The 13743-nt window shown below is 47.1% G+C and overlaps 1 protein-coding gene across 3 annotated transcripts in view; it reads left to right on the forward strand.

Moving 5' to 3' along the window:
- Positions 1-13743, forward strand: part of LOC307236673 (myosin-10-like) — a 76566-nt gene that overhangs the window by 6423 nt on the left and 56400 nt on the right. For all 3 annotated transcript variants that reach the window (XM_080009154.1, XM_080009156.1, XM_080009155.1), the window contains exon 3: positions 1728-1884. In XM_080009154.1, the coding sequence (XP_079865280.1) occupies positions 1728-1884 (157 nt within the window). The remainder of the gene's footprint in view (positions 1-1727; positions 1885-13743) is intronic.

The following is a 13743-nucleotide window of genomic DNA, read 5'->3' on the forward strand; positions in this document are numbered from 1 at the left end:
AAAAGCTTCCTGACAGAACGTGCACTAATCCCTTCATGCAGTGTCCAAGGGCTGGCCGATATATCACTCTAGTATCGATATCATCAACGCCTCGACCTGGTTGGTCATAATATCCGCATTGTGGACATTGTGTGTGTGAATATCTTATGAGGGCACCGAGAGTCCTCTTCAAAATGTCTTCAATTTACCATAGTCAGGTTACCAAAATAACCTTCTGTATGCCGTCTATAGCTGCTATGTAAAGACCCTGTGACATCTGCAGAATGCCGGAGATCCACTGGACACACACACTCAGTCCTAACTGCCTGCCTGCTAGTTCCATACGTTCTACCCCCACAGCATAGCTGGGAAGAAGACACACACACACACACACACACACACACACACACACACACACACACACACACACACACACACACACACACAGACTGGGGAGGGAGAGCCTTTATTTATTTATTATTTGTTATACCTCATTAATCTCTCTGGGGGAAATTGCATTTGACCCGTCCCAAACTTTGGTAGCAGTGGGCAGCCGCAGTACAGCATCCAGGGACCAACTCCAGCTCTTTCGCCAGGGCCTTGGTCAGGGGCACCGGCAGGAGTATTAACCCCTTACATACATGTCTTGGATGGTGGGTGGAGGAAACTCACAAACACGGGAGAACATGCAACATGCAGCAGCTCCACACAGAAAGGACCTGGGACCCTCTTGCTGTGAGGCATCAGTGCTAACCACTGAGCCACGGTGGCGATATCACCGCCGATTTCGTTCAGGTGCTTCTAAGTATATGACCCTCAGGACCCTAAGCAAAGAGGCTCCTTTTATTTCGGCACCGTTCCCACAGTTCTGTCCCCCTCTTGTCCTCCCTCCGCCCTCTCCCTCACGCTGTTGTGCACTTTGCTGCAGTGAGGTAATGTCCCGGCCGGGGGGTGACGCCGGGTCATGCTGCACTGACACGATGCAGGCCAGAGCGAGTGATGGAGGAAAATAAAAATTCTGGATGATCTGACGTTGTGTCGCCATATACACCGCGGGGCACAGGGAACGTGAGAGCCCTTGATGTTTAACATCGGTGTCGGGATATTGTTGTTTCTGCCAGGATGTACTGTAGACTTTATAACACACTGTTTTCTGTGGAATGAACCGTGACACGCCCCTAAGGAGGTGATTTGTCTCACCGATTTGTTAAAGCCGTTCTGGATGAAACTCTAGAACTTCAGAACAGCTTCTGCTCGGTGGATATACACTATTTTCTACAAATGAACAGATGGCGTAATACCGCTATTTCTATTGCAGTATATTTGGTTGGATGTTGAGTGTTTGCAGATACTTATACCAATCAGATGTGTTGTCTAGCTTTTTTAATTGATGCACTTTGCATAACATGGCCATCGAAATCACCATGTGACATCATAAATTGTACAAATCTTCACAAATTAGAAAATAAAAAAAAATAATAACAGAGAAATCATTTGAAGTGGATTGGATCATTCAAAACATAAATGCCGGCTTCAATACTCTTTACATTATGTCGAAGGAAGCAACAACATTGCAAAAGTGTTTCTGTAATATTTTACACTAGATTTGTTAGAGGAACGGGTCGGATTCTTACTTTTTTCCCCCTTTCGATTTGCAATCCACAGATTATAACGAATGTCATGAAGTCTCCCGCATAATCAGGATGCCTTTGTTTGGCACCTTTAGTAACGGCGTCTCACCTCCACAGACATACTCTGGACTGTTCTGCGTGGTCATCAACCCCTACAAGAACCTGCCCATCTACTCGGAGAACATCATAGAGATGTACCGAGGCAAGAAGAGGCACGAGATGCCGCCCCACATCTACGCCATCTCCGAGTCGGCGTACCGCTGCATGCTCCAAGGTAAGACGGCCGGTTCATCCTCCAGGGCGGCTACGGACGCTAGAGCTGTCACAACTATTGCAAAATCCGCTGAATCGTAATTATTTGAGCTGAGTGGAATCAGTAGTTTAAATCGTTAGATTCCTCAAATAAAATCCCTCTTGGATGCAGTTCTGTGAGTTGGGTTGATGAAAAATAACCATCTACCAGAACTTTGTGGTTCCCATGTCAATAAATAGCTCTTCTTCATAAGATGGATGTGTATTATTTCACTATTATATGATTATTATAGATAGTGGTATCAAATGAACAAAAAAGCCGATTCAATTGTTTGCAATTATCTGTATGAGAAGTACTCATCAACTACAATGTCGTGATGGTGACCGGCCTGCCGTATGCCGTCTCCTTAACAGATTTAGACCTTTCAGTTTTGCGTGGCAATCTTCCCCAGTGTGCGGTTGGGTGTTCCTCATCTCGACTTGGAAACAAACAAACCCTGGGATTGGCACTCCGCTCGACATGGATTAGTTTCCTCACTCTGTTTTGACTTGCGATCGCCAAAGAATATTGTCGTTTTTTCCACGGCGTCTCGGATGGAGGCTGAGGCCAAGGTTGTGTTTGGTGTTTTGCTCACTCATGGCAGGGAGCTTTAGCGTGTAATGAGGGTTATTGCTGCGTAGTTGTGGCGATCGGTGTGCCGGGGAAAGCGTGTGAAGCGCGCGATCGGTCAGCAGGTCAGCGACGAAGCGACGGCAATAATGCCGGACCAGATTATCATTATCAACCTCTTGTGGGGGATCGATGGCACCTTCCAAGTATTTGGGCAATCACTTTTTATTACATCAGCAACACAAACTAAATTCAGTCATTTTGTGGTTTGCTCAGCCACAAAGATTGTTAGAAAAGATCTGTTTGCGCTGATATATGATGATGACGTTTTTTTCTTGTGGAAACTTGGCTCTAAAGCTATTATTTGGTATGACAAAGAGCTGACCTCATGCCATTTTGCCGTGGGTTGTATGTTTCTTGATCTGGTCAAATCCGAGATCTGAGCTAAGAGTCAAACTTTCCCCTAATGCTATTGGAATTTGGTTCAACTGCAAGTGGCTTCAATAACCAATGGCTGCAGTGTGTGTGTGTGTTAAAAGCCGCGCCACCCTCGGACCAAAGTACTTTACGACCTCCCGTTGCAGACGATGGCCTTTCACTTCCGTCCGATTGGTAGAAGAGAGAGCTCTAAGTGAGGGTAGGCGTTCAAATCAGATGCAGATGCTATGTTGGGGTTGGGGACAGGGTGGTGGTGGCGGCAGGGGTATGCTCGCTCAGGATCAGTCCACAGGATGTTGTTAACTGGACCTGCGGGACTGATCCCACACACACCTCTGCTGCCTCGTCATCGGCTAAGGTTGTGGCAGGTTGGTCACAGGCCGTCCGCCCGCGCGTGGCTTGTTTTTAAAGCAGATTTTGCCCGATGCGGACCAGCCCGAGACAGTACCACGGGAAACCGTTCCGCGTCACAAAGCTTGTAGTTAAGTTCGTTGAGAGGGGATGTGAGCTTTGTGATAAGCAGGTCCTACAATGTTTATTCAGCTTTAGCCTGTGGGCAGCGTTGACCATCGCTGCCAAAGACTGTGGCAATAATAGTTGGAGCAGGTTAATCTAGTTGTTGAAATGCCAGTAAACGCTATCAGGTTTGTATACAAAGAAGAGAACAAAAAGTTATCTTTGACTTCTCCCTGGTTCCCGTGATCCCCTTCATACATGATAACACAGCAGCTTTCCAAAGGGGCCAAATAGTCGTCGCCTAAATTGCGAGTGCATAAGTCACAACAACAACGCGATGGGTACAGTCCTAAAGAATTGTGACAGCACAGGTCAAACATGGACAAACTGCATCAGCAAACAGTCCTTCGGGAATAGATGCGTCACTTAATAGGATGATGGATTTTATGCCAACATCAACAATTTCAACAGAATTGTGAAACACAGGCCACAAAGGAGCAGACACGAGGGAGACCAGTGATCAGGGCAGGTGCGGTTTCTTCATAAGAAGATGGTTGGATTCATTTCTTTAAGAAACTGCGGGAGAGCTTCTCCCCGCCATACATTATGAAATCCGCACCAGAGCGATGCCCTGGCTTCGGTCTAAACGCCCTTTACATTGCATATGTTCCACACGGACGCTAAATATAGGTTCACTCATTGCCGCTCATGCAGCCTCTCACACTCCCCCTCCGCTATTATCACTATGCGGGATATTTGTTTCAATATGGTGCGCCTCTCCCCAGCTCCCATTCCAGCGTCTGACCCCCTTTTTACCCCCCTGTGTAGATGGTGTCCATTCTTTACACAGGTGGTCCCTCGCAGGGTCAGAGGAATGAGATCATCATCGTTCACTGCTGTTCCATACCTTGCCATGCTAAATCCAACATGCTGAGTCATTGTTGGGATGTCAATGCAAACAGAGCAGTCAATGACCCTCCACCGGGCTGCTCGAGAAATATTGATTGTGCCTCCATAGTGATTATAGTATTGTAAATATGGCAGTGCCGAGACTCGAAAGGTTGCATGAAAAACATGGTTGTCGGATGGAACATGTACGTGATGGGAGCGGTTTGAAGTGTATTTAAGGGGTTCATCATCAGTACATCCCAAAACCATTACAGACCGTTCAGAATCTCTCTCTGTATCACTGGAGCAGCTGTACTCTCTCGCTTCTACCCTTTCTCTGTTTTCCCTCCACGGTTTGTTCAGCCCTACTTTTTTTTTTTTCTTCCCTCGACCACAATATTTTAGCTTGGACGGAGTTGAAGGGGAAAATTCCCCTTCATCCCTTGTAAAGCTTTTCGGTCGCCTTTTCACTAAATAAGAAAAATACGTCCGCGGGCAGCGCTCCGAGGCTTTGTGGCGACTCCTCTGTGCCGTCGAGCTCCTTCCCCCTTCGGCCTTTGTGAGGGAAACGCAGGATGAGTGCCTGGAATGTCCACTTTCTCCTCACTCGCCGGTCAGGGTTGCCATGGCGAGACTCCGGTTAAACCGTCCACGCGCTGTCCCGTCGCAAGTCGGGTCACGACCGCATGGGTATCCCCCCATTCGTGTCTGTGTAAATGAAACTGTCATTTTGATTGCATATATTCATGTCTCCTGGTCTTTCTGGGGAAGAGATTAGGCGGAGTAAGACTCAGGTTGCCGTGCCAACTGCGTGGGCTGTTGCCCTGCTGTAGGCCAGCTGTCATCTGGAGAATCAGGGGGTGTTTGCGTGAAGCCACCTACAAATGACAAGAAGCAAGCGTGGAGTTCAATACAAAGTAGGGCATTGGCTGAGCATTGATCCCTTGAGGTAAAGATTATCCCAATTTTGTCCTCGTTGCATGAAATATATCCCATTTATGCTTATTCAACCCCATTAAAATATGGTTATTTTTGTATAGGGATTATAATTAATATCTTCTTCAATAAACTTTACAATACTTTTGGTTTTGCCGTTGCTTGCAGAACTTCTTGCTGCTTTGCCAGCCGTGCATTTCTGGATGTCAGCATTACCTGGGTCACTGGGTTACCGGTGGGTTAACGGTTACTGGGTTAACGATCTAAATTTTGGGCTTTGTCGCTCTGCGTCAATTCCGCCGCACGAGGGGAAGCCTCACTGGCCTCACTTATCTCACTCTCGCTTTGGCCTCGCTTAGTCATAGCTCTACTGCCAGACATAGCGAGGTTTTCATGGCTTCCATCTTCGCTGTTTGAAAAGGGGAAAAATGTATGAGAGAAGGGCCATGAGCTAACTCAGTGATTGAAGGACAACCTGACCCCGGAGCACCCCTGGTTTATAATTGACAGTTTGGACCTTCAATTAACGTTCAGGCAGTGGGGCCAGAGGAAGCCGGGAGGAGGGAGAGTGCATAGTCTCCACAACAGTAGTTTTTCAGTGATACCTCCCTCCACTCCTGTAGACAGTGTCACACCCCCCCTGTCGTCACCATTTGCATGGAGCCCTGGATGTGAAGTCTCTCTTTTCCCAAGCGGACAGAGAATTGTGGGGCCAACCAAGAGGTAGAGGTGGCCGGGGCGGGAGGGCAGAGGGAGGGCGAGCGGTGTGGAGGATGTCTCGAAAACTGGGAGGAGCGGAGGGAGGACCCAACAGGGAGAGCCAGAGGAGAGGTGGTGGGGAGTGAAGGAGGCATACTAAACAGTCTGGCCCAGGGAGGGGAGAGTGGGAAGGGGGGAGGGGAGAGTGGAAAGGGGGTTAGAGAACAGGGTGACATAACTCAACGGTGGATGGATGGAAGGAGTAAAGGGATAAAGAGGGGTGGAAAGAGAGTCAGGAGAGGGGTGCAGAGCAGACGGCTAGAGGAGCGAGGTAGCGGGGGCGTCCAGCATTGTGCCGTACAATGGGAGCTTTGTAGCAGCTGACGCAGGAGGCCCCAGGGCCCCGGGAGCTGGGTCTGTGTCTGCAGGGTGGGTGCCCTGTCTCTGGGAAACAGAGGCCTCATGCCGGGGCAGGGGGGTAGCGTTGGGGGGCTAGGGCGGGGTGGCCTAGGCCTGACTGACAGGACAGGTGTTAAGGACCACAGGGAGTTTCCCCCATTGGACTGTCTGTGTGTGTGTGTGTGTGTGTGTGTGTGTGTGTGTGTGTGTGTGTGTGTGTGTGTGTGTGTGTGTGTGTGTGTGTGTGTGTGTGTGTGTGTGTGTGTGCAATCAAAGGCATCCTTTGTACCAAGTTCATTTATGAGTATGGATGAGTAATGAGATTCAGACAAATGGCGGAACTCGCTTAAAATTCATGCATGTACTGTATACATACACACACGCACACACACACACACACACACACGGACATACTTCTTGGCAGATGCGTATTTAATTGCAGGCAGCTGTGGAGTTCACACAGGATGAAACTGTATTTTTGTTCACTGGGGCATAGATCACGCTGATGTTTCAAGGTATTATCGTATCAAAACAACTGAGCACCTGTGACAGTGGAATTTATAGTTGCAGAAACTAGTCACACATGTGTGTCAGTAAATTTGAAACTCGTAGAAAACGGTTTAACCTTCTCAAATTCTTCATCGCGGGTGCACAAATAGGATTCTACGAATCATAAATCAAGAAACTCATACGCTCACATTTTTGCTACAGTTGCTGCAGTGGATATGGTGCAAGGCACATTCACACACCCTCATCAAAAAGTTGCACCTCTTTACAATATTTTCTTGGATATTTTTCTCGCACAAACACAAGTCAATAACTGCAACTGATTGAATCTGCCGCTGTGAGTCTCAAATACTGTTTTTTCGCTCCCAAATGCCAAGTGTCGTGCGCTCTCGCTTTGGCACCACATATCTCAGTAAAATGTTTAACAAAAGTGATATGTGCACCTGTAGAGCCAGGAGCGCTGTTCAGAGATCGGAGAACCCTTTTGGCCAATCAGAGGAGCTCGTTAGGGCGCCTGTCCCTTGGTGCCCGAACGAGACAAAAAAAGAAAAGAAACTCCAGCCTCCGATCTGTTTTTGTGCGACACAGAATGAAATTTAAACCAATGCAACCAACGCCCCCCCTTCCCCACACACTTTCGTCATAAGGGACGTGGTGGTTATTTTTTTTTTTTTTTAAGAGGTCAGGGGCAAAAATCTGAAATATATGAGATGAATACACCACATTTACCTTTTTTTGCATTTGTTTATATCCAGTTAAATTTGACATATAAATAACTAGAGGATGCACTTTATGTATCTGTGTCGTCCCCCCCCCCCCCCCTAAAGTCGAAGAAAATCCCACAGTTGAAATGCATTGGTTTAAAGTTTGTTCTGTGTAGCACAAAAACAGATCGGAAGCTGGAGTTTTTTGTTTTTCTTTGTCTCTTTCGGACACCAAGCGACAGGCACCCAAAAGAGCTCCTCTGATTGGCCAAAAGGGTTCTCTGATCTCTGAACAGTGCTCCTGGCTCTACAGGTGCACATTTCACTGATAGATGTGGTGCAAAAGTGAGAGCACCAGAACTTGTCATTTGGGAGGCAAAAAACAGCATTTGAGACCCGTAGCGGCAGATTCAATCAGTTGCAGTTTTGACTTATAAATATTTGTGAGAAATTATTCTACAGGTGTGCAACTTTTTTATGCGGGTGTGTGAATGTGTTTTGCAATATATTCACTGCAGCAATCATGTGAATTTGTGATTTGTAGAATATGATTTCTGCACCTGCAATGAAGAAATTCAGACCCCACAGCACCTTTGGGCATAAATGTTCAACCAAGTACACAATCTATCAGGCACTACGTTGCACCCTAATCCTATAAACGATGGTGTGCGTGCGTGAGTGCGTGGTGCGTGCATGCGTGCGTGTGTGTTTGTTTGTGTGTCTACATGCGGTGTGTGTTTGCATGCATACACACACACACACACATGCACACAGACACACACACACACGCACACACGCACACACGCACAAATGAATGAAGTGAGACAGGCGGACTGGGACCCGGGAAACAGGAGTGCTGGCAGTTGGGTGATTTAGATGAGCGCCGCTGTCATGTCGTGTCGTCTGGCGGGAGCGCTGTTGTCCCCGCTGACACATAGTGTGCATAGCAACAACCCCAGCGCCGCGGGCTGGGCTACCTGAGCGACGGCCGTTTCCCTTTAACGTCCTTGGATATGAATGACAGCGTTTGCGTTTAGGAATGCAAAAAATCTCTTTGACATCAGAAGTGATTTAGCCCTTTAAAAAGCTCCGTTGGTAACTAGTGTTCTGCTCTGTTTCCCTATGTGTGTTAGGGCTGCCCCCCGACTAAAGATTTTCCTAGTCGACTATTCGTCTTCAGTTCAAACAATTAGTCGACTTACCATCACACGTTTATGATATGAATTTCATTATTTTAATATATGTTTTTGGGGCATCAGAAAATGGTTTGAGTTGCAGGGCTGAGAAAGAAGTTTATTCAAGATTCAAGAGGTTTATTTGTTACATACATATAAATACGTTCATACACACTTACATATGCAGTGAAATGTCTTTGCAACACAGAGATTAACCACACGAACATAATAACTAACCTAATTCCTACCTAGCTAACTAACTGAAATGAACTGATTCCTAAAACTTAATGCAGTTAGTGAATAGAATAATTAAAATAAAATAAAAAATAAAATAAAATAAGACTCAAAAAGGTAATACAGAGTGGGGGTACAAAATAGAGGTAAAGGGAATAGAGTTATGTATATGGGAACAGCAATAAGGCCCAGTATGCAGTAACCCAGAATTGAGATACAGTAGGCAGTACAGTATGCTTATACAGTGCAGTAAGGAAGTGGGGCCTGTGTGAGTGTGGTAAGTTCAGCGTTGACCCTTATGGCTTGCGGGAAGAAACTCTGTCTCACTCTCTGTCCTCACTGTGTGACTGCGGAGGCGTTTGCCCGACTGCAGCAGCTGGAACAGTCCGTTGTTGGGGTGATGAGGATCCTTCATGATCCTACGGGCTCTGCTACTACACCTCCTGGTGTATAAGTCCTGCAGGGAGGGGAGGGTAGTTCCAGTGGTACGTTCAGCTGAACGCACCACCCTCTGCAGGGCCCGCCTGTCCTGAGCAGTACAGTTCCCAAACCAGGCAGTGATGTTGCCTGTCAGGATGCTCTCCACCGCTCCACAGTATAAGCAGTTGAGGATCCTCACCGAGACCCTGAATTTCTTCAGCTGCCTGAGATGGTGAAGACGCTGCCTCACCTTTCTCACCAGAGTGTCTGTGTGTAAAGTCCATGTTAAATCCATGGAGCGTGATTCCTTGGTTGTAATCCTCTCCTAAAGTCCACAATCAGCTCCTTAGATTTGCTGACATACAGGAGGAGGCTTTTGTCCTGGCACCAGAGTGACAGGTCAGCTACCTCCTCGCGGTAGGCCTTCTCGTCATCGTCGGTGATCAGGAACACCACAACAGTGTCATCAGCAAACTTGATGATGGTGTTGGAGCTGGACCTGGCCACACAGTCATGTGTGCACAGGGAGTACAGTAGGGGGCTGAGGACGCAGCCCTGGGGGGATCCTGTGTTCAGGGTGAGGGAGCTGGACAAGTGCTTCCCCACCCTAACCACCTGGGGACGGGCTGAGAGGAAGTCCAGGATCCAGGCACACAGCGGAGTATTCAGTCCTAGCTCCCGCAGCTTGACAGCCAGTCGGGAGGGGACTATGGTTCTGAACGCTATATGAACCATAGTCGATGAACAGCAATCTCACATAGGCCCCCTTCCGGCCATCCAGGTGCATGAGCGTGGTGTGCAGTACCTGGGAGAGCGCATCGTCCGTGGATCTGTTCAGCAGGTACGCGAACTGCAATCCAAGGTGCGGGGGAGGGAGGCACAGATGTAATCCTTAATCAGCCACTCAAAGCACTTCATGACCACCGAGGTGAGGGCCATCGGTGGGTAGTCATTCAGGCAGGCTGGAGAGACGATCTTCAGGAGAGGAATGACGCTGGACCTCTTGAAGCAGGACGAGACCACTGATTCAGCCAGGGAGGCGTTGATTATCCTAGCGAGCACCGGGGCTAGCTGCTTAGCACCGGTCTTTAGTACTCACCCAGATATGCCATCTGGGCCCGCAGCTTTCCTGGTGTTCACCCGCATCAGAGCCCTCCTGTTGCATGCTCGGACACTGAGAGTACGCCCTCTTCCCCAGCGGTGTAACTCCAATTAGTTGACGAGCTAGCGGTGTTGTTGCGAGACTCAAACTGCGCAGAAAAGTTGCGCAAGAGTTCAGTTTGTTGGCTAGGGAGGCGTCCACACTTGTGGCTGGAGGGGGAGCTGCTGTTGTAGTTCGTAATAGTCTGCAGTCCCTGCCACAAGCGTCTGGTGTCCCGTTGCTATAAACATTGTTATAAACATTGTAAACTCTGTGTTACATTACAGATAAATACAAAACCTAATTACCAGCCTTTAAAATATAAATTCAATTTACAAGTGCTGCGTGCACATGTTAATTACACCGGTTAAACTTATCAGGTCCTATTATTATTTTATTAATGTACACATTGAAATTACATGTTGACATGATTTGCACTGAATTGTGGCGTACGGAAGATCGTTATCCCGGTGTCGGCGTCCCATCGTTAGGGACCCCTCGTCGGGCGCGTTTCCTGGGGCTGCGCTGTCCCCATCCAGGATCCCGGACGGCCGTTGGCTTAATAATATACAGCGCCCCTACGCCTGACCTCGGCGCTTCCCGGGGCCACAGACTCCCACTCGCTGCGCCTTCCCCGTGCCGGCCCACCGGGACTCGGGTGCACCGCCCGCCTGCGTCGCCCAGTCCGTCAAGGCATTGAAAATACGATTTGGTTATTGAAGAATGTGATTAACGGTTTAAAATTCTTATAATATGCGCAATATTTTTTTAATATATGCAATATTTTTTCTGACTTTTTGACTAGTCTAACTTTAAATGTCCATTTCAACGTCAGGTAAATTAGTGGTTAGGGACATCCCTATTCTGAATGTGTCTGAACAACCAGCAAGGAGACTGAATATTTATTTTTGTTAAAAGTTTGTTTCAAATTAAAAGGTTAATTTTGACAAGCTGCAGCTCCTGAATGGAGGTTTTTTTCCCCTGCAAGTTTTTCATTTCTTTTTACAATGAAAAACTTGGTTGACTCAGACTCTTCTCGTCGACTTACGTTTGGTCGACTATTTTGCGGGCAGCACTAGTGTGTGTCTCTCTACTTGTTTATATTCATCACCCAAAACCGTTCTGTTTCTTCTAACTTCTCCGACAACAACACAATAAAACGCTAATACTCCCCCCGTTTGTCTGGGTGCCTGCCGGGCTGCAGAGCTTAGCAGTCTGATATGAAGGGTGCCAGCGAAAACACTCACGCACGCACACACGCACGCACACACACACACACACACACACACACACGCACGCACGCACACACACATCCACATACACACACACACACACGCAGTGGCCCATCCTGTAGGATTACCCAGCCGTCACAAAGAGCCACTGTGGGCCAAGCGAGCTGAGCGACCGGCCGCCATCTGCAATCGATTACATTGCCGAATACTTTCCACCATGTCTCCCGCTTCCCTCTCATTGGCTCCAGGGGCAACACCCTAACAACACCAGGCTAATTTTACATAGTGCCGCGAGCTCTGCCTTAGCCTGAACTATTTGCTTCATGTGATGTGTGTGTGTGTGTGTGTGTGTGTGTGTGTGTGTGTGTGTGTGTGTGTGTGTGTGTGTGTGTGTGTGTGTGTGTGTGTGTGTGTGTGTGTGTGTGTGTGTGTGTGTGTGTGTGTGTGTGTGTGTGTGTGTGTGAGAGAGGGGTCTAACTATCTGGACTGGGTCAGCCGTGTGAAAACTGATCGCACTTTAAACTGATCAGAAGCGCTGAGATGATGCATTTCACACATCCACAGGGGAGTTAGTTGGTCAGACGCTTGTTAAAAAACTCTGTGGAGAACTTCCAGATGCATTGACTGGGCACGGCATCCGTGCGCTGCGGAAAGTGACGCATTGTCTCTGAATGGAGGCGGCGATTTTTCGATTGGCAGGTGGTCTAGTCCTGAATCAGATTCTGAATTCGAAGGTGGGGGTTATATCATTTTTACGTAGATCCTCAACATGTGATCCCTCCCAATTGCTGCATAGCATCTACTGTAATGATGTTAATAACACACAGTAACACCCACTGTAACCAATCCTGGAATAAAAACACATACTTCCCGCTCCCCACCTCTGCAACTAAATCACTAAATACATACAAAAGTGGATTCCATCTGTTTTTTGCAGAAACCCCCAAAAACTAGGAAAGCCGTTTAGAGCCATCGTTCTTGAGGGGATTGAATGGGCAGAGCGCTTGCTGCTTTTATTGGCTAAATGGCTGATCCCCCCTGTGGTGGGAATCATGTTTCCTGGTGTATTATCTGCTATTTTGGGAAGGCTGTTAGTCCGTCTGCCATGACCAATGGGCTCAGTCAACCAAAAGGAACATCGAGTCTCGCTGTTGGGCTCCATGCCTGTCTACCCATGTGCTGCCATGTCTGTACATACTGTATCATTCACTTTCTTTTTCTCTCCTTTTCTCTCCTTGAACTGTTGTTGTTAACGTGCCCACTGCCTTGGTGACTTCTAACCCCCCAAGGCCTTCCACATCCCTGTCCCAGGGTTAGGGGTCATTGGCCCACAAGGTGGTGATGAACCATGGTTTTGACAGGAAGAAAATATTTCAGTTTCATTTTGTCGTCTGCTACCGCGCAGCAGCAACATAAGGTGAGGATGAATTGAGGTTTACATCTTCAATTTTGCAACATAAATTTATACTGCGGGCACGGTATTACAGGGAAAGAACCATGGTTGCTTGATACCGTGGTATACCATACAACGTTATACCTTAAAACCATATACCTTGAAACGGTAAACCTTAAAATGTTATACCTTAAAACCATATTCCTTAAAACGGTGTACCTTAAAACGGTATGCCTTAAAACCATATACCTTAAAACCATATACCTCAAAAACAGTATACCTTAAAGCGATATACCTTAAAGTGATACACCTTAAAACAGTATACCTTAAAGCGATATACCTTAAAGTGATACACCTTAAAACAGTATACCTTAAAGCGATATACCTTAAAGTGATACACCTTAAAACAGTATACCTTAAAGCGATATACCTTAAAGTGATACACCTTAAAACAGTATACCTTAAAGCGATATACCTTAAAGCGATATACCTTAAAAGAGTATACCTTACAGCGATATACCTTAAAGCATTATACCTTGAAACAGTATACCTCATCGCGATATACCTTTAAGTGATATACCTAAAGCGATATACCTTAAAGTGATATACCTAAAAACGCTATACCTAAAAGCGATAAACCTTAAGGTGA

Source organism: Zeus faber (genome assembly GCF_960531495.2).
Source record: "Zeus faber genome assembly, chromosome: 11".
In the NCBI taxonomy this organism is placed as follows: domain Eukaryota; kingdom Metazoa; phylum Chordata; class Actinopteri; order Zeiformes; family Zeidae; genus Zeus; species Zeus faber.